This window comes from Zootoca vivipara, chromosome 3, assembly GCF_965207765.1.
Source record: "Zootoca vivipara chromosome 3, rZooViv2.hap1.1, whole genome shotgun sequence".
Lineage (NCBI taxonomy): Eukaryota > Metazoa > Chordata > Lepidosauria > Squamata > Lacertidae > Zootoca > Zootoca vivipara.
In genome coordinates this window covers 83,613,231-83,638,830 of record NC_142586.1, presented here as the reverse complement: position 1 = coordinate 83,638,830, position 25,600 = coordinate 83,613,231, and the positions used below count along the sequence as shown (strand labels likewise).

The 25,600-nt window shown below is 41.7% G+C and overlaps 1 protein-coding gene across 1 annotated transcript in view; it reads right to left on the bottom strand.

Moving 5' to 3' along the window:
- Positions 1-6,901: 6,901 nt before the first annotated feature.
- The window catches only part of DNAH8 (dynein axonemal heavy chain 8), a 127,896-nt gene continuing 109,197 nt past the window's right edge, over positions 6,902-25,600 (bottom strand). The window contains exons 83-89 of the mRNA XM_035110511.3: positions 19,780-19,881; positions 17,912-18,072; positions 15,829-15,985; positions 11,419-11,571; positions 11,137-11,326; positions 8,895-9,016; positions 6,902-7,405 (exon numbers count right to left, since the gene is read on the bottom strand). Of these exons, the coding sequence (XP_034966402.3) occupies positions 7,118-7,405; positions 8,895-9,016; positions 11,137-11,326; positions 11,419-11,571; positions 15,829-15,985; positions 17,912-18,072; positions 19,780-19,881 (1,173 nt within the window). The 3' untranslated portion in view covers positions 6,902-7,117. The remainder of the gene's footprint in view (positions 7,406-8,894; positions 9,017-11,136; positions 11,327-11,418; positions 11,572-15,828; positions 15,986-17,911; positions 18,073-19,779; positions 19,882-25,600) is intronic.

The following is a 25,600-nucleotide window of genomic DNA, read 5'->3' as shown; positions in this document are numbered from 1 at the left end:
GGCTATTTTAAATGTGTGCTGCCTGCTCAGTTGGGGATGGAAGGGCATGTCATCTAGAAGTACATCTTAGATCAGGTTTGCTAACTTGTGGTCCTCCTGATATTGGACTCCCAACTTCCATCAGCCCCAGCCAACGTGGCCAAGGAGCCTGGTTCCAAATCCCAACTTGCCTGCAAACTTCACTGAGTGGTCTTCGGCTGATCACATTCTTGCAGCCTAACATCTCTCACAGCTTGTAGGGAGGAACCAACTATGCTGCTTTTGAGAAGAAGTGGGATATTATATAGTAGATAAGCCCCATTGAGTTCAATGAGGCTTACTGCTAGAACTGCTCTGCAGCTTAACAGTCTGCCTATCTGGCTGTTACTCATTGGGACCTTAAAACATCTCCATGAGTTGGCAAGGTACAGAGGTCGTCAAAGGTCAGAAATGACACATTCCCCATTCTAGAGAGAGGTAGGCAGACGCTGTACATCAACAGGCATTATTAAATAATACAAGGCCATACAGGCTCTGATAGAGAATAAAGTGCATGGCAAGAGTGAAGAGTATTGCAAGATGCTTGACTCCTAAACATGTCGGTATAGTCAGGACTTATATAAGGAAGTACTGACAATGGTGAAAACTTCAGAAGCAGAGCACATATCAGGAAAAGGCACCACATAAGGTGTGCTGTAGAACAATGTGCAACATTTTTAGTGGCAAATGGTTAAAATATTGACCGTCCTGGCTGAATGCATTTTTAGCACTTCAGGAGGTGCTTTAGATTGGGGAAATTGCAAGGGAAGGGAGGAGTTAACGCCCATTTCATGGCACCAAAACTACAAATAAAATTGCTGGGAGATCCGATCATGGATCCGACTGCAAAATGTCTGGTTTCATCCACAGTGTGGCTGCTGCTATCTTTATCTGAAATGAATCTAATGTAATGTGAACTGCTGGTTTTTCCCCCATGGGCCTCGGTATCTGAAAAGTGTTTATGGTACAGAAGTATACATATTATTATTATTTATTATACATATTCCACTTGTCCTTCAGGAAGTGTGGAGCAAGTGGGACTTCCACACAGGTTTGAGTGCTGCTTAGCTTTAACAGAGTAGTAGAATCATGCAATCCTCTGGCTATTCTCTGGGGCAATGTGGTTTAAGTTAATCAAAAGCACATTTAGAAAGATCAAATAGAAATGCTACACTTTAATTATAGCTATCAAATAGCCATTATCTAATAGCAGAAAACAGGCTCAAGTCAGTTATTCTTAATGACCAGAATAACACAGGGCATTTCTCCGTAGAGGCAAGGGGAACATTGAGCAATTTACCAAATTGTGGGAGGCATTGATGAAAGGCATTTCAGCTGTGGTGGGAGTATGTTTTCAGTAGCTCTTAACTTCATCAATTGACCAATGTGTCATTGCTGAAAAGCTTAATTCCGCTTCCCACATCAGAGGCAGTGTAAGGATAAGAACAACTTAACTGCAGACATCCAGTCAGTGTGTTTTTTTCTTAAATATATTGCCTTTCATGTAGAAAGTTAACTAAAGAGTGCCCAAGTGCTAACTGAGCACAATCCAGCAGAAGTTAAACATTTTAACCTTCCATTGATTTTTAACTCCCATTGACTCTTAAAAGCATGTGTTTAATTGTCTACTGTTTAAGTCAATGGGACTTTGACTAGATGCTGCTTGCTGAAATTAGAAAAAAGAGAGGTGTTCCAGTCCTAATTTAGTTTAAGAAGTATTATCCAATATGTTGAGATAGCAGCAATATTTTCCTCCTTGAGCAGGTTATTGGGTTAATTCAGGATTCCAGTGATTTATGGCAAGAAGAAGCCATTGCTCTATGAACTGACAAGGGAGAAGTTACTTCCTTTCACTGAGAAACAACTGGCAAAGCAGTTTCTGGAAAAGATGTGTCTGAAACAAAGCAACTAACATACAGGTTAAATAATCTCAAGTCTGAGATAACTTTGCTTGATAAACAGTGCCATATTTAATTCTGATACTAACTTTGTCATCATATTCAGATGAATCTTATAATCGGGACAACCATTTACTATGTTAAGATATTTATCCAGAGCTTCATAAACCATGGTTTATGGAACCACAGATGAACTCTCCTCTGATTTTCTCTTTCATCCCCTAATAAGTGTACTAGCTTCCCCATGAAGCCATACTTCCCCATGTTGCCCAACCTGGGAAACTCTGTATCAATGTCAGTTAGGAAGACAGGATGAGAAGCCAGGATCAGATCAGAGAGAGAACCAATCCTGGCTAATCTAGTTTGTTAAACAACATTATGGATGTTATGGGGAGCTTTGGTTTGATGTAAGCCAGGATCTGTACACCAAAGTTAGTACATGCTGAAAAGAGGGAGAGAGGTATCTAAGGGGTGTACAACCATGGTGCTGGTTAATGCATAAGGGAGTAAAGCAGCCTTATATTTAACAACTCACTTAGTAGCGATAGGCAGCTATCTAGTTCAGTGTAGTCTACATTGACTGGCAGTGGCTGTTTTCAGGCCAGGGCCTCCCCCAGCCTTAGCTAGAAATGCAAGGGATTGAATATGGGACCTTCTGTATGCACGACAGATGCTCTACCACTGAGCTATGGGCCTCCATAAAATAAGGCCCCAAATTGTTCATTTAAAATAAGGAACTGTCTTATAGCACCATCTAGCCCAGTATTATTGATGCACACACAGAGACTGGAGATCCCAGGAATTGAAACTAAGGATTGCTACATGGAGGAGGGGCTGGATCTCTCTATCCCTACTTCACCAGTACACTTGGCTTCTGTGCTAGCTGCGGCTCCCTCATTTCTGTCCCTCCCCTACCAGCATGTTTGCTAGAAGACAATGTTTTCCACTAGCCTTCATAGAGGCCAGGATCCTGCATTTCTCTCCTCTTCTCTGCATCCAGCATGGAACCACAGGCTCATAAAAACATTTGTAGGCTTATTTACATGGTTGAAGTAAAGCCCTATTTATTTTGCAGTTCCTTTTCCATTTTATTTTACCTTATAATTTTGGAGCTTCGGCATTGCCATTGCTTTTGTCTGTTGGTTTTTATTGATTTTGGAATTATTGTGCATAGTTTTAAATTAAGCATTGTGCACCACATTATAATTTGTGAACCACTTAGAGAAATTCTAGGTGCAATATGGTATACATACATCATTTTCCTCATTTTTAAAAATTGCAACATTTGTGTCAGCCCATGGTTTTTGCAGTTCATGTTTCCGGTTAAAGCAGAGTTTAAAAGGGTTGGACTCAGGTATTGCGGCAAAAGCTTTCCAGAAAGTGACTCGACACTTTCTATCTGACCTATCAAATACAAAGAAGTTGCACATTTACCTTGCTTTACTCAAGTAGTAAATGCCATAAATATCTCCTGCATCTGTGACCTGCAGAACCCTGTGAAAACCTCCAAGGGGATTATTCCAGATGACTTTTTACTATAGGGAAATCTGTACTCCACTTTTAAGAGCAGCTTTAAATTGAGTTTTGGGGAGGTGTTGCCCAGAACAACATCAGAAAGGACAACCAAGGGTCTTGATAAATTACAATTCTTTGGGGCTCTGAGGGGTACTTGATTTGCTGTTGATAAGTGGGGGGGGGAACCTCTTAGGACACTTAAAAACTGACATTTGTAGCAGTAGCAGATAGATGTGTTTAAGTTCATTTCTTACAGAGACAATTGGAAACAGAAACAGAGGAGCCCCCTGAGCTCACTAAATGCTATTGCACCTGGCTTAGAAGTCAAGACTTATGAGCCACAGAGCATGTTACTTCAAGCTGCGGGGGGGGGGGGGACCATTTAGAGATCTGAAATTTGTATATCGGAAATGAAGTCAGAACATTTTTCCTTTATAGCCAGGTGATGTTTGCCTGGCAGCAGTTATAATTCAGTGCTCTACAAAAACAAGTAGAGCCTGCAACAAAATGTTCAGGGTTCCAGCCAGCCATGCCCTGTTCCAGGATACTGCATTCCAAGCACACATCTCCCATGCAACAATCTTGCTCAGTCCTCAGTGGTTTTTGTGGTTCTTTCCCCCTCCCTCCCTTATTTTTTAAAGTGTGTACTTCAGTAAGCATTGGGGAGTCCCCTAAGGTTGTAGATGGTGCCGTTTATAATGCTTCGCACGCGGGAGAATCCTGTTTGCATGATAATATCTCAGAACTTATCTCAGTAAGAAATATATACTGTTCTCATTTCCTAAAGCCCATAGCAAGTCAGTTCATATTCACAAGCTTCTCCTACAACTTACTGAGCAATTCTAACAGGAGGGAGGGAATTCCTTGGGGAAGGACTGAACTCCATTGGTAGAGCACCCCATCTGCCTTGCACCAGAAGGTCCCTGGTTAAATCCCTTGGGTCTCAAGATAGGGCTGGGGAAGAACTCTGCCTGAAACCCTGGAGAGCCACTGCCAGTCAGTGTGGACAAGACTGAGCTGGATGGACCAATGGTCTCTGTATAAGGCAATTACCTATCCAGTGCCAGAACCAAAGCCCCAAATGTTCATGGCAGCCTGGCTGGAAGGTAAGAAGAGTCTGTGCTTTTGGATTTTTTTCCTCTGGTCGACCCCACCCTCCCTCCTATTGATTCCAATGGGTGGGAAATTACCAGGCCAGCTCCAGAACTGTCATAGTATAAGGCCATTTTGGAGCAGCAGGATATCTGAAAAAAGGGAAGACTTAGAAACAAGTGGATGGGTGGCTCTGTGGGTTAAACCACAGAGCCTAGGGCTTGCCGATCAGAAGGTTGGTGGTTTGAATCCCCACGACGGGATGAGCTCCCGTTGCTCGGTCCCAGCTCCTGCCAACCTAGCAGTTCGAAAGCACGTCAAAGTGCAAGCAGATAAATAGGTACCGCTCCAAGCGGGGAAGGTAAACAGCGTTTCTGTGTGCTGTTCTGGTTTGCCAGAAGCAGCTTAGTCATGCTGGCCACATGACCTGGAAGCTGTACACCGGCTCTCTCGGCCAATAACGTGAAATGATCACTGCAACCCCAGAGTTGGTCATGACTAGACCTAATGGTCAGGGGTCCCTTTACCTTTACCTAATATGTTCCTAACATCCATCTAATTCAGTACTGTCTAAATCGACTTGCAGCAGTCCTTCAGGATGTCAGAGAAGGGGGCTTTTCTATCTCCGCTACCAGGCACCCATCCTGTGAAGATTCCCTGTATCTTTTCTAGTGTTCAGCATTAAAGAGCAGTTCCTTTGCATGAGGAGCACAAACCTCAGAGCAGTGACAGGTTCCCTGGTTGGCTGTTTCCACAACATTGCATAACCACATCTGATATAGTTTGGTTAGATTCCAGAGGGGGGTTGGATATTACCTCTGCCTGTCAGACTGCTTTTATATATTAAAGGTGAACCTCAAGTAAATTGAAAGACTTACTAGCTGCAATTGGCTTCCTGTGGAGTAAGCATCCTACTTACTGCTTGTTTCTTTGACTGAAGTGAACAGGTGTTTGAGTGCAATGACAATCAGCCACTTGACTCGCAAACCCTGGCGGCTTAGTGAATGATTTCTTCTGCCCTAAGACTCTGAGAGGTGAATTCTGAACAAACTTTGCATTAGGATTAATAATAAATGCCTCATCTTACCCAGTCACTTAATGATTATTACAGTACTTAAACTCTGTGTCCTCACAGTGCCGTGAACAAAATCCTTTTTTTCTTTTTTACTAACCAGAAGAGAGAAATAATTGATCTCAGAATGAATAAGAACTCTTTCCCCCCACCCCCCAAATAAATATGTGACTATTGGCATTAGATTACTCTGGGTTTGGTTCTATATTTATTGGAAACACACACACACACACACACACACACACACACACACACACACACACAATTTGTATCACCAAACCAACTTCAAAGCAAAGAAGAAGAAGAAGAAGAAGAAGAAGAAGAAGAAGAAGAAGAAGAAGAAGAAGAGGAGGAGGAGGAGGAGGAGGAGGAGGAGGAGGAGGAGGAGGAGTAGTTTGGATTTGATATCCCGCTTTATCACTACCCGAAGAAGTCTCAAAGCGACTAACATTCTCCTTTCCCTTCCTCCCCCACAACAAACACTCTGCGAGGTGAGTGGGGCTGAGAGACTTCAGAGAAGTGTGACTAGCCCAAGGTCACCCAGCAGCTGCATGTGGAGGAGCGGGGACGCGAACCTGGTTCACCAGATTATGAGTCTACCGCTTTTAACCACTACACCACGCTGACTCTCAAAGGATCCAAATGACAAATGAATAGCATTTACCCACAAGCATTTATAATTGGTAAGCATTCTGGTATCTGACAAGTTCTTCCTGGGTTAGAAGGAAATGTTTCTTGTTGACTATCAAAGGTATGCACAATACTATTGCTGGGCCAAGTACAGTACTGTTAGCTTTTGATCTCCAGTAAACACATCCGAAAGTAGTGGCAGAGGGGATGGGGGCAGTTCCTGAGAAGGAAATCTCCCCAATCAAATATATTGCAATATCAACCATTATCCTGTTTATGTTGACTGTGATGAATAGCTCACTTAAGCCACCGTTTCTTTAACTTCATTTTACTTAATTCCATTGTCTTTAATGCAGCAAAAATTTGCTTAAAAAGAAGCATGTTGGTGTAAGTGGTTTGTCTTTTTCAGAGGAAAAAAAACCGATTAACAATTTGTATTATGGTAAAGATTTATATCCATTCAACAGTTTCTGATAGGCAGTCTGATTCACAAAAAAGTCAAAATAGGGTACTTGGATTTGTGCCAGTTTGGTTCCACTGATCTTCCCAATGTGTGGGCTACTAAATCTAAATACAGCATAATTTTTTAGTTAACTAGGCTAATATGTTCCACTAACAATAAAAAAGTAAGTGGAAAGCTGGGGAAATTAAAACACAAAACTAGATTTTTCAGTTTGGCAAGAGAAAAATTTAATATAGTTGACAAAAGTCATAATACTAAAGCATAACTGTACAAGGTAGAATTGCTGGAAATTATAAAGCAAATGGGACTTTATGGGGGAAGAGAATAGTTAATAATGAAAAAGTCAATTTGTGTACCCCTTTAATAATAAAGTTTAAATGATTGATACATCTTATTTTAGTGTGTTTGTCAAAATCGAAGGATCAAGCTTTATTTGACGTCACACAGGAGGGCTACTCCTCTCAGTATCCAGTGATCTGGAGAGACAGTTGTCCTTAGGTAGATTGCAGTAATATAGGTCAAATCGGTTCTCCTTGGCTTCTTGTAGATGGGGCAAACATAGAGTTTAGGGTCTCTTGGGCCAGTTGTATTAATCGCAAATATATGCACAACAGGAAGCACAGTGAAAAGAATCTTCGCAGTTGATTCAGTGAGTTTATTATTACGTCTATCCCATCCAGCTCCATCCAAGTACAATCCATAAATATATACCCCTTCCTGTGTGAAAAGAATTTGATGTTTATTATGCATAGAAAAGTGTCTGCTTTTAAAATTACAACATGACTGTTTGACTTAACCTATTCAATATAAGATGTGGCATAATTAGCAAAGTTTGAAATTGTAATAAAAAATTGATCCACAAAGTTCCTGAAATTGCACCATATGGGAATGAAAAATGTTAAGATATTGAGCTCACCAAAAAGACAAAATAACTGTTTTAAGGCACAACAGCAGGTAGGTCTTACAGCAGGAGTCCTGGACTGCTATGTGGAAGGGCAAACAGCTCGTCGCTTTTTGCTTTTTTCTTTTTAAACCCTCTATGGTCTTCGGCAAGTCTTATCTAGGGTGGGGTAGGGAATCTTTTCCAACCCCAAATAGCAGATTAAAAATAGCTACTGTGCCTTCATGGTCTGAAAGCAACATGAGGCCACCACCTTGTTGATGCCAAATGGCTCTGGGTCTGGCTAGTGCCCGAACCACCTGTATGCTGCCTTGGATTCCATGGTAGGGAGAAGACAAGATATATATTTTTTAGAAATAAACAAAACACTTGAGTGTGATAATTACACACACACACACACACACCGATATATATATATGTATATGTATATGGATATGTGTGTGTATGTGTGTGTATTAATTATGGATTAATAAACCTAGAAAAAAATGCTTTTAGGGCAATGTTTCTTCACCTTTTAGCCTATCAGGTTTATCAGGATTCTATAATATGATCAATATCAAATAGTTATATCAGGTTGGCCAACACGATGCCCTCCAGATGCTTTGGAATAAAACTTCCATCAGTTTCAGGCAATGTAACTGATGGTCTGGGAGTTGTAGTCCAAAACATGATGGCTACCCTTGCTTTTTTTACAGGCACAAGCAATGGTGTAGTAAAATGTAAGGATCACAATGAATAGTTTTACCACTTCATTACCATATAACACAGTCATGTATTTAATAATAGGTGACCAGGAATTCCACTGTGAGTTCATGAAATTCCATGCAAGTGGGTACATAATACTCTAATACACACACACACCCCGCGCACCACCCCATTTGGTTTCAGTACTAGTCAAGGAAGAAGGAAAGTCTATTTCTCCATAACCATTGCAGAAATGCAGCAGGCTGGTTGGTGGAGGGAGGATAAATTACTCTGTTCTTATGTCTGTCTATTTAGCAGATGGTATTTTAAAAACCTAGGCTAGAAGTCTAGGTTTCCATGCTTGCTATGGAAAAGGCTGCTTCTAGGCTCTTATCAAGCCAGTAAAAAGAGAGAGAAAGTAACAATCCTGCTTGTGCAAGGACTTCCACTTGCACAGTGCTTCTGGGTTTCGTCAAACCCTGTTGAGCATGGGGGGAGGAGAGGGAGAGAAGTTCCATTACACAAGTGGAAGTCCTTGAGCAAGCTGAATTATTTCATTGGATGCAACTCCTATGAGTAAGTTCTGAAATTAATGCCAAAATATAAATATGTCACACATACAGGAGGGGCTGTTGTAATTTCTTCTCTAGCTTGTTTCAGCACTTCATTATGGATAGTTACTGTATCCAAAGCCCATCCTTTATGTGCTCGAGTCACTTCCTGCCTCATAGCTGTTAGGAAACCTTCAAAGTGGATGAAAAAACAAGGCAAGTTAAATACAACATTTTCTGTTTTCTGTCTTCAGGCTGCAGTGCTTTAAGGTTAAAGCATTCATGGTATAAAAAAGCACACTAAAACTCTCAGCAGCAAATTACCAACAAAATATATGGAATAAATAAGAAGAAATGAGAAAAGCAAGAACAGTGGAACTATAGGCTACAACTATTGTTATTTATTAGTGAATTAATAGTAACAACATCTAGTGGCTACAGCAAATATTAAGGATTTGAAAAACCAGAAACTGTAATCAAAAGAAGCCATGTATTGGCCTCACTGTGACTGAAAGTATTATGGGCTTTAGAGGCAAAGAAGCACTGCTGTATTTTATATCTAAAGAACCAAAATGCTCTCAAAATTTAAATCAATTGTTGCCAAACAAATACTGTACCTTCGTTCCATAAGATGCACCTGACCAAAAGATGCACCTAATTTTTAGAGGAGGAAAGGGGGAAAGCCCTGGTTTTTTGGGGATCAGCTCACAGTTGTGCAGCTTCTTTTGCAAAGGGGGGAAAGCTCCATTTTTTTGAGGATCAGCTCAAAGTTGTGCAGCTTCTTTGCAAATGGGAAAAGCCCTGTTTTTTGCGGGGAACAGCTCACAGTTGTGAAGCTTCTTTTGCAAAGGGGGAAAGCTCCATTTTTTTGAGGATCAGCCCAAAGTTGTGCAGCTTTTTTTGCAAATGGGAAAAGCCCCGTTTTGGGAGGGGGGGTCAGCTCACAGTTGTGCTGCTTTTTTGCAAAGGGGGAAAGCTCCATTTTTGAGGATCAGCTCAAAGTTGTTGAGCTTACCTTGCAAAGGGGGGGAAATCCTGTTTTTATGGGGTTCAACTCACAGTTCTGCAGCTTCTTTAGGAAAGGAAAGGGAGCCATTTCTACAGTTTCCAGACAGATAATCTAATCAGCCAGTCACATGTCGCTGGGGAAACAAACAGCCTCCATCTGCAGAACATTCAACAATGGAGGCCTGGGCAAGGGGGCGGGGCGGGAAGGGAAGGGAGCTAGCGTCCCTTATCTCCCTCCCCGATCTCTTGCAATCAGCAGCTGAGCAGGTTCCTTTCAACATCCTCTTTCCCTCTTGTTAGCCTTTAGCATAGCTCTTTCTAAAATAAAAATAAAAAAGCACAATCTGCCTTTTGCCCCTGGGCAATTCGGCTCCAGAGACCATGCATTCGCTCCATAAGATGCATTTCCTCTTACTTTTTAGGAGGAGCAAATGTGTCTTATGGAGCTAAAAATACAGTATTCTCTGAAGTTTTTACCTGTTCTTTGAAGCTAATCAGTTTTGTTTAGAAATTACACAGTGACATTCATCAGTCTACCTCAGTATAAGATAGTCATTAAAGCACAGAAAATGGCAAATTGTTCTATTTTACTGTTTTTTCTCCCCAGTCTTACAACTTTACTTACTTCTTTCCCCCTTACTTTTCTGCAAATATCTAACATTTCAATCCTATAAATGTCTGTTAAAAAGATAAGTCCCATTAACTTCCTTCCTGGTGAGTGGCTATAGAATAGTAGCCTAAATGTCCCTTGGTAAATAGAAACTGGTTGCCAAGACAGTATGGGAAAATAAATTGGCATGCAACCAACCATGCAAGCCCATGATGAAATGCTGTCTTGCTAACAGGGTGTATGCCAAAAATGGAGAAATGCTTGACAAGAATGTATGCATGTTGATTTTCATCCATCTGAGAGACGACATTACTTGCTAGAATGTACAATAAATTCTATTTTGGTTCCAGAAAATTAAATCCTACAGTGGAGGTCATACAGGGAAAATGTTTACAAGTTGCAGTTTTAGAAGAACTTGTATCTATGTCCTATGGGACACCACAGTCTTTTGGATATCACAGCTACTTTTGTATCAATTTGAGAGAAGCTGTGAGCAGTTATCATACTTTACATACATATTATTACATACATATTAGAAATGTAAATTTTCTTTGTAGAATTGGGGGAGGGGGAGCCTCTGAATGTATTTGATCCCTTCCCCCACCCTCTATGAGAATCTCACTACAGCAGAGTAAATTAAACTGTAGCTAAATGCAGGATAATATACAGTTAATTTTACCCTTCTAATTCTTACCCTGAGGATTAAAGAATCCAGTCATCCAAAATACAGGAGGCCTCCCTTCAAAAATCCAGATGCGAAACTGATTGTTTCTCTCTAGAAGTTCAGTAAACCAGAAGCCAAGTGTGGAAGAATCCCAAGATACACGTTTCCAAAGTTTAGGAATCCGAGCATCATACATGTTATCAAGTGCATCTCTTAAATTCTGAAGAAATTAAAAACAAAAAATTAGTGGCCCTGATATGAGATGCATTAGTTTTAAAATTAGTAGTCTTACATAATGATGGACTACGTTACCTCACTCATAATAATAGTTCCTTCTATGGCGAGCTTAAGGTCACTTAGACTGGTTCGAACTATTTTGATAACCTTTTGCATTCGATCAATTTCTTGACGAAGAAAAATATTCATAGAATTAAGATGTCCCATTTTTACTAAGCGGGCTTTCACCTAAATAGGAAGTTAAGAGAAAGTAATCCAGTCAATAAAGCATTTAAAGTAACACTAGGAAAATAATTATATTTTGCACCATTTCCGTTTATGATTTGCAGGGCTGGGGTTGGGGTACCAGCCAACATAACAGGTACCAAGGCATCTTATTCTTCACAAATCATCTCACTCCCATCTGAGACCAACACAGGTTTTGAATTCCCCACAGCTCTCATATGAACGAGAGACCAGTCTTCTGATACAGTACAGCAGGCATAGGCAAACTTGGCCCTCCAGATGTTTTGGCCTACAACTCCCATGATCCCTAGCTAACAGGACCAGTGGTCAGGGATGATGGGGATTGTAGTCCAAAACATCTGGAGGGCCGAAGGTTGCCTATGCCTGTTGTACAGCATTCACGACAAGTGGTGCGAGCTGACAAAGCCCCACTGATGGTTTCTGCTTTGATAGGGCTCAGACAGAGGTCTTCCTAGACTGCTACTTGCAGTTTCTTTTACCAAAATGCCAGGGATTGGCCCTGGGATCTTCTGTGTGCAGAGCATGTGCTCTACCACTGAGCTGTGACCTCTCACTGTGTACATTGCAGAGAGATGCATAAGACTCAAACGTGGCTTAAGCTCACAAAGTCTCCCCTTTGGATGGCACACTGGAAGTACAAAAAAGCAGGTGCATTACACAAATCACTTACACAGATCTCTTATCTATCCACGCCCATGCTTGTTACAAAATTCTGAAGTCAGTGTCACTTAGAACCAATTTGAAATTGCAGTGTAGCAAAAAGTTATCTTTTACAAAATAATGCTTCACCCTGAAGCAGATTACAGAACTTTGAAAACTGTTTTTAAAAAACAGCCATACAAATAGAATTTATAAAATGCTATGACAAAAACAGTTTTGTCAAAAATATTGCCCAGTCAAAGCCAACTTGCTCACCTGCAAGAAAAAGACATCAAACCTGGGAACCAATGGCACAGGTGCTACCAGATAATTAGTTGCAGAAGTAGGAGTTCTTGGAAGATGAAAATTAAGGAGGGGGGGGGGTGAGAAAACTAGAGAGTAGATAGTGAATAAGGGACAGAGGCAAAGTGTACAGGGAGAGGACTGGTCCAGTATAAAGATGTAAAGTAACCACAGGAAAATACCAACTCAGGCAGCGCACACACAGAAGCAACATACATGTAGTGTAGAGCCAAGTGGGTTGAGGCACCAGCAGCTTTGGGTCCATTGGGTCAAAGTCCCTTAGATCCACCTAGGGACTGACACCGTGGGAAAAATACAAAATGCACAGACCCCTGGCACACCTTGTGCCCTGACTGGCTTGTGATGCGGCAGCAGATCTGCCACATGGCGCTTTCCTCCAGCCAGTCCCAGTTACGATTGCGCTACCCCAACATTTTTAAAAAGAGCAATGTTTTGTCACGTTAGCTTTGAACTCTCCAGCATTTAGAAGAGAGACCAAACCTCCTCCGCCACCCCCCACCCCCCACCATTACCCCATGATGAGTAAAGTTCTATATAGTCACCATTTACTTCAATGGAGACTGCCCAGGGAGCAGTGCTTCAGGGATTGTACCCTAAATCAGTAGACTTTATGATCATCTAAGCACTGATATATAAAGGGAATGACTATCTAGTTAGTGGAAAGAATGCAATTATTGCATTCTCATGCTTTATGTAAGATTTGTAGGCTATTCATTGTGGACAATGAGTATACCCATTAAATTCTGAGAAATAAGTACTGTGCCTCCGTGAAGTTGTGTTATACTTAAGAAACAAATGCTTTATGGATTTTTTTTTAAGGAAGGAGAAATTACAACTTTAATATCATCATTACTCTTTCATATTTCTTCTGGATTAATCTTGTAACTTGTTTTTTGTTTTGTTTTTTGTTTGCATTGCCCTTGAAGAATCCATTGGGTTTTTCAATAAGTGGCACAAATGGGCCAATGTTTGCAGCATCTTGACTATAAAAAGAGAAAATTATTTGCTAATATGTACAGTTGTTTGAAGTTACTGTAATCTGGGGATACACATGACCTTTGATGCGATATATAGAATCAAGGGAGCAATTCTCATTGGAAATTGATTAGCTAATAATTTTTCCTTAAGGTACAGCCATTAGATACACATCCAGCCAAATTCCTCTTCTAGCATCATGGACCTTTATGTTCCCTTTATGTAACCTTACAGGATTCCCTATAACAGAATACTTAGGACTAAGCTGAAACAGGTATGTGCATTTTACAAACAAGCCCCTTACCCCAGTCTTAGGGAAGCTTTTAAGTTTAGGGAAGCTTTTAATGTTTGATGGATTTCTGTATTTTAATGTTTGATGGATTTCTGTATTTTAGAATTTCTGTTTTGTTGGAAGCCGCCCAGAGTGGCTGGGGGAACCCGGCCAGATGGGCGGGGTATAAATAATAAATAAATTTATTATTATTATTATTAGTTATTGAATTGGGGGGGGGGGGTGCAAAATAGAAGAAAAGGTTTGTTCAGAGTAAAAACATTGTCCTCACTCTAATTTGGCTTCATGATATCATCATGCAGCCAAATTTGGCAGGCTATGTGATGACATGACATTATCATCATGTTGTTGTTGTTTAGTCGTTTAGTCGTGTCCGACTCTTCGTGACCCCATGGACCAGAGCACGCCAGGCACTCCTGTCTTCCACTGCCTCCTGCAGTTTGGTCATACTGTTCCCTTAATGTCTAGACTCACCTTAGGAAGATGCCCCTTTTTAAAAAAAGAAAAATGGCACCCAAACTACAAACTGGGGAATAAAGCAACTGAGAGCAGGACAGGTTCGTGAAACTTCCCCTTTTACTTCTAGTGTGTAAAAGCTCAGCACAGCTGTAAGAATATTAGCACAGCTCTATATATCTTACTTTTCAATAGAAGAGGTCTTTCAGGATCATGGCTGAAGCACAAAATTCATTAGCAGCTTTGACTGAAATCTTTGGGAATCAGCCAGCAGCTGCTGCCTGTTAGAAGAGTAGTCCCTTGGAACTACTGTTCTGCCTAAGATGCTGCAAGATCCAGAAATCTATCATAGGACCTACTCACACTCAAGTCACAAGCAATACTCGAAGCAATTTATTTTAACTTAAATCTTAAGTTCTAATCTAATGGAAACGTTTCAGAACTTCAAAGCTGAGGTTATGAGTGGCTATCCCCTAAACTAGATAGGCGTGTGTGTGTGTGTGTGTGTGTGTGGTCTGATTCAGGATCTCCGAGATGTAACTTCCAGAGTGATCACTTCAGCTGGCCCTTGAAGTGTTAAGAACTCACAAATGCTTCTCTATTGACCAATGAAAAGAGGACAAGGCCAGGTCCTGTTGTTTATACCAGGTCCAATCAACTCATAGGCGTAATACATTGCAAGGGTCAATGGTGCCCAGCCCTGTCCTCCTCTGAGAGTAGGGCTCCAAGGAAAAGCCCACATTCCCGGGCAGCTAATTAGGATGGACCCCAGCCTGGTTCTACCCCTGGAGAACAACACCATGTTTAACTCCAAATCCTTCATCAGGTATACATTGATTTGTCTGATGAACTGTAGGCAACTATTTGGTTTGGTCTTTTTAGCTTACATGTATATTTTGGGATGTTATCAAGTGTTCTAACCATTGGGCACTGGGTCTGCTGAAACATAAAACAGATCTAGATTTAATAACCTGATTAAAAAGGCGACATTAAACCAGTCTGCCAGCTGGTGTGTAATGGAAAACCATGGTTTGTTTAAACTAGGACGAGAAGAGCTAATGAAGGAGGAGGAGCATGTGGACAGCTTACTAAACCCAGGGTTATCACAACAAGGTCATTATTTCTAAACTGGCCCAACATCTACCTTTTTTTCTTTCTGCCTAGAAAAGGTAGATGTTTTCCTGGATTTTCTAGCATGTAAAGGTTATACTTTCATAAGTTCCACACTTAGCAGCTTGTCCTAGGTATGACTTATATCAACTCACAAGCTACCAATTCCTCTTTTAAGTCCTTTGATCTAGTTCTGGTTTTGCAGAGCTCTGCCTCTCCATCATGACCTTATGCTTGTTGTTTGCAACTTACCTTTCCTTTAGTGTCAACAGCTGCTAGGATGTTTAGTGCATCCACTGCACGCATGTGTGTTTGGTATTGTTCACAACCACACATGCCGATTTCTACACCACCCAGACACTGCATCAGTCTCAAGAGCCCTGCCTCAAAAAAATTAGTATTCCCATGTCTGCAATTCTCTTGTAGAATTTAAAAACAGTCACCTCATGTGCTATGTAATCGGGAGGCAGCTTCTCAAGCATATCTTCAGCTAATCGATACACAATAGCTTCTCGGGTTTCCCCTACTCCACCTCCACTTTCCTTTGGCTGAATATTGGTAATGGTGTTCAGGACATCAGATGCTGTGCTACTTTGATACCTGAGAGGAATTTTCAATAATATGCAGCAGAATATTAGTTTTGTTGCTAGGAAATGGGCCCGTGAAATTTGCACTTTGCAGTTCTTTGTTAAGAGTATTTTACTTTTGCAACTATTTTGATAACAGATTTATTTTCTCTCAATACCTGCAGTTAAGAGAACCTGTTATTTCCTCCTGCTTAAACCTCCTCAATTTGAGCATAAAAGAAGAGGGAAGGGAAGGCATTGTGACTCCAAAGGCTCATACTACTATCGTTGTGATGTCTGGTTGCTACTAGGAATAGCTGTTCTCTGGCAGTCCACAATACGCTATGCTATGCTATGCTATGCTATGCTATGCTATGCTAAAAAGACTCAGTTTTATTTACGAGGAAAAGAACCAGTGAATTTCATGTACATTTCAGAAAGGGAAAGAAAAAAATGCCAAGCTGCCTCTTGCGGAGATCTTTCAGGAAATTCATCCCTGAAAGCTGCTGTGCATTCCCAGAGCAGCAACACACCAACTACAGTACTCAAAACCTAAAATGCCACTTTGCAGCTTCTTTGGGCATTTTCTCCCAAAACTGTTTGATGGGTGGTTTAAATGAGATGCCAATGGTGTGTGATAATCCCAGCCTATAAAGCAATATACAAACAAATACATCTGCTGCATTGATAGTTTCATTAGCATTTCGAGTGATATAGTGGCAGCCCCACATGTCTGGAGCTCATGAGAGCAGTGCTTGGCATGCTATTACACAGGCAACTTATACTTCTTAGTCCTGAGTTGTGGGTTCGAGCCCTACATTGGGCTAAAGATTCCTGCATTGCGCGGGTTTGGACTAGATGATCCTTGTGGTCCCTTCCCACTCTGATTCTATGATTCAAGCTCTTTTATACCTCAGGGCTGCTTCTCACATTACTTTTGAAATACATGGATATAATTACAGGAGGCATGCTTACACCTGAATAATAATGAAATGTCAAAACGATAATACGTGTTGTAATATAATACAAAATGTCAAAGCCGTAGCTCTTTAGACATGAATCTTCAGATATGGGCACTTCCCCCTGAGATTTCACTTCTGCCTTTCTGAAGTAATTTAAGGAATAGACTCTGTCCTCTACAGTAAAACTTTTGAAACCCAAAAGTAAATATCACATTTAATAACTGAGTGTTCAAAACTTGTTAATAATGCCGTTGAAATGTTTGACCAGATTTTAACAATCACAGAAATGCTAAGTGTGAGCATATTGCCTAAAGCATAATTTACGACTGAATCATAGGAATAACAGAAAAAACTAATAAAATATTATGATGACTAATTATATCCTGTAGCAGATGTGCAGTATTTGAAGCAGAAAATAACAACAACCTGCCAGGTATTTAAGGATGAAAAGTGACTAAATAAAAGATAACATTCAAAATGCAGTTATCAGGTAAGATTGAAATTCCATCATTAAATTCAAAGAACTTCATGAGAACTAATGAAATAATATCATTTTTTGAAATCTGTTTAATCTAAGTTCATCTTGTGTTAATGTCAACCAAATTATTTAATACAATTGAGTGGGAATAAAAGTGTTGCTAGAAGTGTTAGAGCAAATGGGAAAGCTCTCTGTTCATAGGATAATCACATTTTGAAAATTGTTAAAGGAATGTTTAAAAGTGTTAAGTTAGGGTAATATCCAATTATGATGTTGCACTTGTACAACCAACTTCCACTTTTGCAAATGGGACTTGCCCTTAATTCCCTCCCACAGACCAGCATGATGCTGGATTGTTCCCTTAATCTTGGAAAAGTCCAGAAAGGCTCTCTTAAATATTCTGGTATATGTAAATACTGTAGATTTCCAGTATACTTCATTACTTAGAATATATTTTTTAAAGTGATTGAAGAAAAACTTGAAGAATTTCCATATTTGCTATAAAAAAAACAACACTTACGTAATGTCTGCATTAGGATGAAGACCAAATACTTCTGGGCTGTCCATTGACGGAAGAGTTGAAATATAATCATGATACTGTTCCAGAGTTTTGCACACTGGTATTTTATAACCAGTGTAAAAACAGAAGGTATTCTCAAACATCTTCTCACTGAACCAGACCTATACAAAAATGGGGGGGGGTTAAAATTTTAAGGTTGTTAAGAATTAAGAGCTGGATTGTTGAGAATGTGGTACACAAGGACAGAAAGCAGAAACCATCAAATGTTGGCAAAGTCCTCCTGTGCTGATCCAGAGAAGCTCACAGAGTGAAGAATGTTGGTTGTTGTGTGCCCAGGCGCAGTCCCCCCACCCCCACCCTGAGAGCCAGCCCTCAATTAAATAAAACAAAACACAGACAAGATATTTTGGGATTAACAATTGGCTACAACTTTATTGAATTCCAGATGTAGGAAACCTTGGCTTCGGCATTGGGCGTATATCCCTCTCAGCCCAGTGTTGAGGTCTGAGGCATGGCAGGGTCAGTCAGGAATATGGGAACACTGCAAAGTGTGTGTTTACACAGCTGGCTCCCTTTCCACGTTGCAGAGGGGAGTTTTCAGTGTGCTTGTGGACAGAAACTCCCCTCAATACCCCTTTAATGGGGGCCTGATATTGCCGCCGCAGAAGGGTAAGTCACCACGTCACCCCTTTGTTGATTGTTGGACGAAAGGATTCCGCCCAAGGCCTAAAACTGCCAAAGTTGTGACAATTGCTACGGGGAAGGCAAAACCTGCAGAGCAGGGAAAATTCCTTCCCGGCTCTGAAAGACAGCAACCATCATCCGACCATAGCAACGCCCATGAACCTGGAAGGAGAAAGCTTAGTCTGTAACGAAGGAAGCAATTGGAGTGAGGGCTGGGTGGGGGACACTCCAAGGCCCGACTGCATGGCCAGCATCAGCTCCTGCCCCTTTTAAGCCACAGGAGCAGACTAGAGTGAAGCCTTAGCAGGCGCTATCTGCTCCTGAGGCTCCGCCCCCTTGGCTGCTGCAGTGGGGAAAAACAGTGTTGCCGTGCAGATCACTGGTGTGGATGATGCCGGGCCCCACGCCAGCCCGCAAGCCCCACCCACCGCCAGGAACCAGTGAGCAGGCATTTCAGTACCATGGAGAGTCCCAAGTGAGCAATTTGCTCCTACAAGGGTTGAGGGCAAACTGAGACTTTTGAGCCTCTGTCACCATCTTCTAGGGTCTCTTAAAGGGCCACCCCTTTGGCCTCAAATCAGGCACTTCTCCTTTATTGCATGGCCTCCGACCTGGTGCTCTCCATACACTCTTGTACTGGTGAGGTACTATGAAAGACACATGGTTCCTCAGGCCCAGAGGGTCCTGCGCCAGTTGTATGGATTCTAATGCTGCGGCATCTAGTTTCAATGAGGTCCTGCCTGCCTGCCACCCTCAGGTTCAATTGTCCTCCGGTTACCAGCATCAGACCCAAAAAGCCAGGAATCTGCTCTGGCTCCTTTGGCCCTGGCTCACTGCTGGACTCTGAGGTCATGACAGCACAATCACCAACCAACATCCCAAAATCTACTCATTAAATGCATAGAATATTAGCTTGTTATATGAATAACTGAAAGCCTACTCCTTTAAAAAAACAAAACATAGCAATGGCTTTAATACATTGATTTTATGAGAAATACAAAATCATAAATTTGAAAGGCCTTTCTTTCCAGATGATTGACTATATGCCATGAGGGTCCTATTACAATGTCAGTACGGTACATTTTTAACAACATTCTATAGTTTAGTTCAATTGAAAGTGAATCATTGTTCATTTGGAAGCCTTTTTTGCTTATTGTTAAGAACTTTTCATCACATTTCCTTACCCTTGCAAAGCAGTTAAGAAGACGCTTATCATAATCATCAGTGACCCTGCCTCCATACTGTACTTCTCCAATCATGTATCGGACTGTGCTCCAGGATATTCCCTAGAGACAAAAACAAGCACATTTTAGAAATTCTAGTACATACTCACATACAGTGGTACCTTTGGTTTATGAACACAATTGGTTCCGGAAGTCTGTTCATAAACTGAAGCGTTCATAAACTGAAGCGAACTTTCCCATTGAAAGTAATGGAAAGTGGATTAATCCGTTCCAGACGGTCCGCGGAGTAACCGTTCATAAACTGAAGCGAACTTTTCCATTGAAAGTAATGGAAAGTGGATTAATCCTTTCCAGACGGGTCCGCGAAGTACTTAAACTGAAGCGTTCATAAACTGAAACATGGGTGTAATTGGTTCCGGAAGTCTGTTCATAAACTGAAGCGTTCATAAACTGAAGCGAACTTTCCCATTAAAAGTAATGGAAAGTGAATTAATCCGTTCCAGATGGGTCCGCGGCGTTCATAAACTGAAAATTCATAAACCGAGGTGTTCATAAACCGAGGTTCCACTGTACTTGGATTGCACAAAGTGCTCAAGGATCAAATCAAATCAAATTTTATTTGCGTAGCCAACAGGCCATAGCATCAAAAGGACAAACACTAACAAAAATACGTTACATATATGGTTACCAATAAAACCTATTAAACCTATTAAAACCCAAGGTAAAAGCTGGGTTATCATTCGTCGATGTCCCTCTGTCCCATGGGCGGTGACCTTCTCTCTGGTAGATTATTCCGGGCCAGTTAAGTGTAGGGCCCAGCCAAATTGAAAGATTGTGAATATGGCCTCAGGGGGATGGTCAGGACAAGGAGAAAGATAATAATAACCAAATAAGCAGGGGGTAATAAATAAAAATAAGTTAATAATCTCATTCCTTAAAATTTAACATAAATAAAATGATAATAATAATACTGATAAAATCCTAGACGGGGAATCCGGGTGCCTACACTGCTATCATTCAAATAGCGGCTCTCAGTCTCATTGCTCTCTCAATAAATCTGGCAACCTTCTCTGTTATCGAGCTGTTCTGGTCGGCTAGGAGTGAAAACAATTTGGCTTCACATGAGTGGCCCGGGATGGCAGATAGGATTGGCGTGATGGTCTCATCCCTCAGATCTTTATATAGGGAGCAAGACAAGAGAACGTGTGACACAGTCTCTACGTAGCCGGATCCACAGGGGCAGAGCCGGTTCTCGATTAGAATTTTTTGGTATCTACCTTCGAGAACAGCTGAGGGTAACATATTTAGTCTGGCCAGCGTAAAGGCCTGTCTAAATTTGGGGATAATGAGGTTAGATAGATATGTTGCCCGAGAGTCAAAGTGGGAGGGGGGCATAAAAGCGTACCAGGAACTAAATTTCTTAATAGAGGCCAGATTATTCTGCAGTTCGATGTCCTTCAGGCGTTGGTCAATAAGGGTTTTTGCCCTGGGAAGACCCATTTTAAGTAAGTGCTGTGCTTGGAGGCCACATGTAAGTAATTTTTGATGCACTGCTTTGGACCACAAACTTCTATGTGGGCAATAGGCCGGATCGATTTAAATTTAAGTGAAGCCAATAGTTGAATGTTCTTAGCCAGGTTCGGGTTTCAACAGAGGGGAGGCCTCCAGTCGTAGGGCCGCATTTGGTGCACATGGTGGAACGGCTAGAATCCGTCTTAAGAATGTTCTTCCCTTGTGCTCGCCCGGCCTGACAAAAGCAACCAAACCACACCTGGATGCTCCCGCCTTGAATCCACTTAGGGCCCCTGTCGTAACTGTAAACAGAAGTAAGTCGGGAATTTCTAACATAGACGGGAACTTGCTGGAATTCAAAGCCCCTTGTATAAAGATAAAATGGACCCTGGTCCTAAGCCCGGAAAATATCGTATTCGCGAACTATCCAAAACCACTGGGTCCTTGCACAGGGACAGACTGTGTGAGGCACCTGCTGACTATTATAAACAGCATTTTACCTGGGGCAGTTAAAGCAGCCGACTTAGTATAGATTACCTATATCAAGATGGACATTCGGTAGGTGCCCTGATCACTTTCACAGATCATAAACTGGTTAATTTCATCTTTAGAACAATAAATCTATTTTTAAAGAAAGGAATAGATTTATTACGAATCTTTGAAAATAGAGCTCCGCTATCCTCCCTATTGGCCAAGGGGGAAGGGAGACCAGGAACAGAGGAACAAAATGTCAGAGCGCACATGCAACAAAACCGGAGCCTAGGGCACCAGCAGGAAGACTTAGCCCCTCCTGAGACACAACTTCATTCGAACGACAGAGAGGACTCTTTTTCTCCATAGAAGAACATGCTTTAATAAATCGGTTTTGGTCACTGCAGATGCCAGCCCAAAAGGAAATCTTGGATAGACTGGACACTCTGAGAAGCAGACTGGTTAAAAAGGAGGCCCATGTAGAGACTATGGAAGTCTCACACATATGGCCAATATCCCCCAAGTGCCTAGTGGGCAAGAGGACAGTGGGAGGCTCCTTTAAATGTGTAGATTCGGAATACCAACCGCAGCCCCCGTTGGTGTATGGTAAGGCAGATTTAAACCAGACTGTGACATCCCTGAGCACCTGGCTCAGCTATCAAAAACTCTCTCCAAATGAAACAGCTACTCCCCCAAGTTCAAACCCTCCCTTTAAGTCTCCTAGAGCCAAGGATAAGCATCCCTCTATGAAGCAGATGCCTATTGACAAACTTAATGGGAGTGTTTTTTAAGATGTAAAGGGGTTACTGGACACCGTGGATTCCACAAATTTACATCATGGAGGGACAGAGAATTAAAGCTGTTGTCCTGGAATATTGCAGGGTGGCGTACTAAGAAAAACAATCAACAACTTGCAGTGTTCTTGAAGCGATTCGATATCATCCTCCTGCAGGAGACCTGGCATAGCGACCCCATTCTGTTTAATGGCTACACTTGTCACTCCCTATATGCTACTCCTTCTGTAAGGGGAGGCAGGCCTAGTGGAGGTTTAGCCAGCTTTATCTCCACAGAGCTGGAACATTCCTTAAAAGCCCTCCCAAACTGCAATTCCCTAGCCACGGCAGTCATACTTAAATTCAAGAGAGATGCACTTGTACTGGTCAATGTCTACCTGCCCCCTTGCGAAAAAAATTATATAGTTAAAGCTAACTGGGCAGAGTTAGAGACTTTCCTAGAGTCCATAGAATCTTCCCACCCTTCTACTCCGATTATAATTGGGGGGGGACTTTAACGCCCCCATGGGAACTGATGATAACAATTTTTACAGACAATATAATCAGATTCAGGACCCTGAAAGTTCAACTGAGGCAGGTGTTACACGACTTTCCAAAGATAGTAAATGCAATTTCTCGGGGCTACGTCTAGCCCAGGTCGCAAAAAGAAAGGAGCTGATGATATTAAATGGTAGTAAGGAAGAAGATCGTCCAGGGGAGTATACCCATTTTACAAAGGCGGGAGGAAGTGTGATAGACTATATACTGATTTCAAGATTCGCCTATAATTTTGTGTCAAAGTTTCAAGTGGGACATAACACCGAAAGCGACCATCTCCCACTAATTTTAGCGCTCGATGGTCCATTGTTTAACAAACCCACGGCTAACCTTTACCACACCCCCTCCGTTAATCTGGGATTACCGGCCCCTAGAAGAATTAAATGCACTCCCATGCTCAATATAGAGCTAACTCATCTCCTCCATTCGGAAGACATGAAGACGATCTATTCAGCCATTGTATCAGCTAACACTGGGGAAAAGGCCCTGGATTAATTCAACGAGTTACTAGCAAGACTAAAGACCTTCCTAACAACTGATATACTTAACTCTGCTACAAAGCGGGCAAAGGATCAAGAGAGATGGTTTGATATGGAGTGTAGACAAGCAAGGAAATGTCTGAGATCAACCTATCAGAATTACAGAAACACCGGAGCACCCTCGCTATTTACGGCTTACGTCTATTTAAGACGAAACTGTAAACAGCTACTAAAGGGGAAAAAACAAAAAGCTGAGAGATCGGCCTGGTGTGGTCTAGTGAAGGCCTCAAATGAGAAAGACGCAACCTCCTTCTGGCGCACCATCACGGGCCTCCTGGGCCAGGAGCGGATCGGTCCCACATGTACTGTAGAACCCCAGGAGTGGGTGAAATATTTTCAAACCCTTTTCTACGATGAGGAAGTCCAGCACAACGACCCAAGTGCTCACCCCGAGAACTTACCATATTGGCCTCCTGTTTCCGTAGAGGAGGTTGGGAAATTAATTGCCCAATTGAAAAACAACAAAGCCCCAGGCATAGACCACATCCCGGCAGAGCTCATGAAGATCAATATTAGCTGGTGGGCGGTAATCATCCCAATCTATAAAAAGGGTCCTATGGCAGATCCAGCAAGCTACAGACCCATTAGCCTTCTTTCTATCCCCAGCAAATTGTACGCCAAACACCTCCACACTAAATTAATTGATTGGATGGAAACCGAGGCAGTTCTGGCAGAGGAGCAAGCCGGTCTCAGACAGGGCAGAACAACAATTGACCATTGCTTTGTATTAGCACATCTCATCGACAAATATGTCAAGAAAACACGTGGGATTCTATACGCAGCCTTTATTGGCCTGAAGGCGGTCTTTGACTCGATTCCGCGAGTCAAACTTTGGGCCAAATTAAACACTTCCAGCATTGACAAAAGATTACTATTCTTGATAAAAAGCCTATACAGAGACTCCAAGCTGTATGTAAGAACCACAGTTAATGGTCAATTAATTGGCCCTGTACCATCCACCAAAGGAGTCAAGCAGGGCTGCATTTTGGCCCCGGCCTTATTCAATTTATATATAAATGATATGGTCAAATACCTAACATCCCCGGAGTTTCATGCCCCTAAACTGGCCGAAAAATCAATTGCAGCACTCCTTTACGCGTACGATGTAGTTCTCCTATCACGAGCTAAAGTAGGCCTCAAAAGGCTACTAAGAGAATTCGCAGCCTACTGCAGGAGAGATCAACTGGTGGTAAATCACCAAAAAACCAAAGTCATGGTCTTTGCTAGGAGACACAGACCACACAGATGGGAGATGGACAATCGGCCAATAGAACAGTTCAAAATCTTCAAATACCTTGGAGTAGTTTTCCAGTCAACAGCGTCTTGGGAGGCTCATCACAAATACGCTAGGGAAAAAGCATCCCAAAGCGCCAAGATACTGTCTCGCTTCTACTATACGAAGGGAGGCAGGCATATTCCAGCAGCTCTAGAGGTTTTTCAAGCAAAACCTTTGGCACAGTTACTTTATGGGGCCCAAATCTGGATGGGAAATCATTGCAGCACACTTGAAACTGTCCAATCTACATTCTTAAGGATCATGTGCAGGCGCCCGGAACTCTGACTTTTGCCCCAAAGGTAAAAATGGAAAACCTCAAATATAACTAAGGTTCTCCAGAAAACAAATAAAAATAAAGACCATCTTGTGATTTTGACCTAGGATTGTGAAAATCTGTTTTTAGCTCTTGATCATCCCACATAACTGAAAATCTATAGGGAAGAGGCAATTTGCCACATTTCTCATATTCCATTCAAAAGCCTTATTTGTCAACATGGCTGTAAACTATTAACTGAATGTACTACAAATGCATTGTGTCCCACAGTGAACGAGTTGCTACCCAAAAGTACAGACTGCAGCCATTTGTTCTTTTATAAGCAATAATAACTGTGGGTATGATCCATTCCTTTATGGATGCAGCTATGCACACAAAGCAATCGACATTTCCCTGTCTCCCTGGCTGCTGCAGGTAT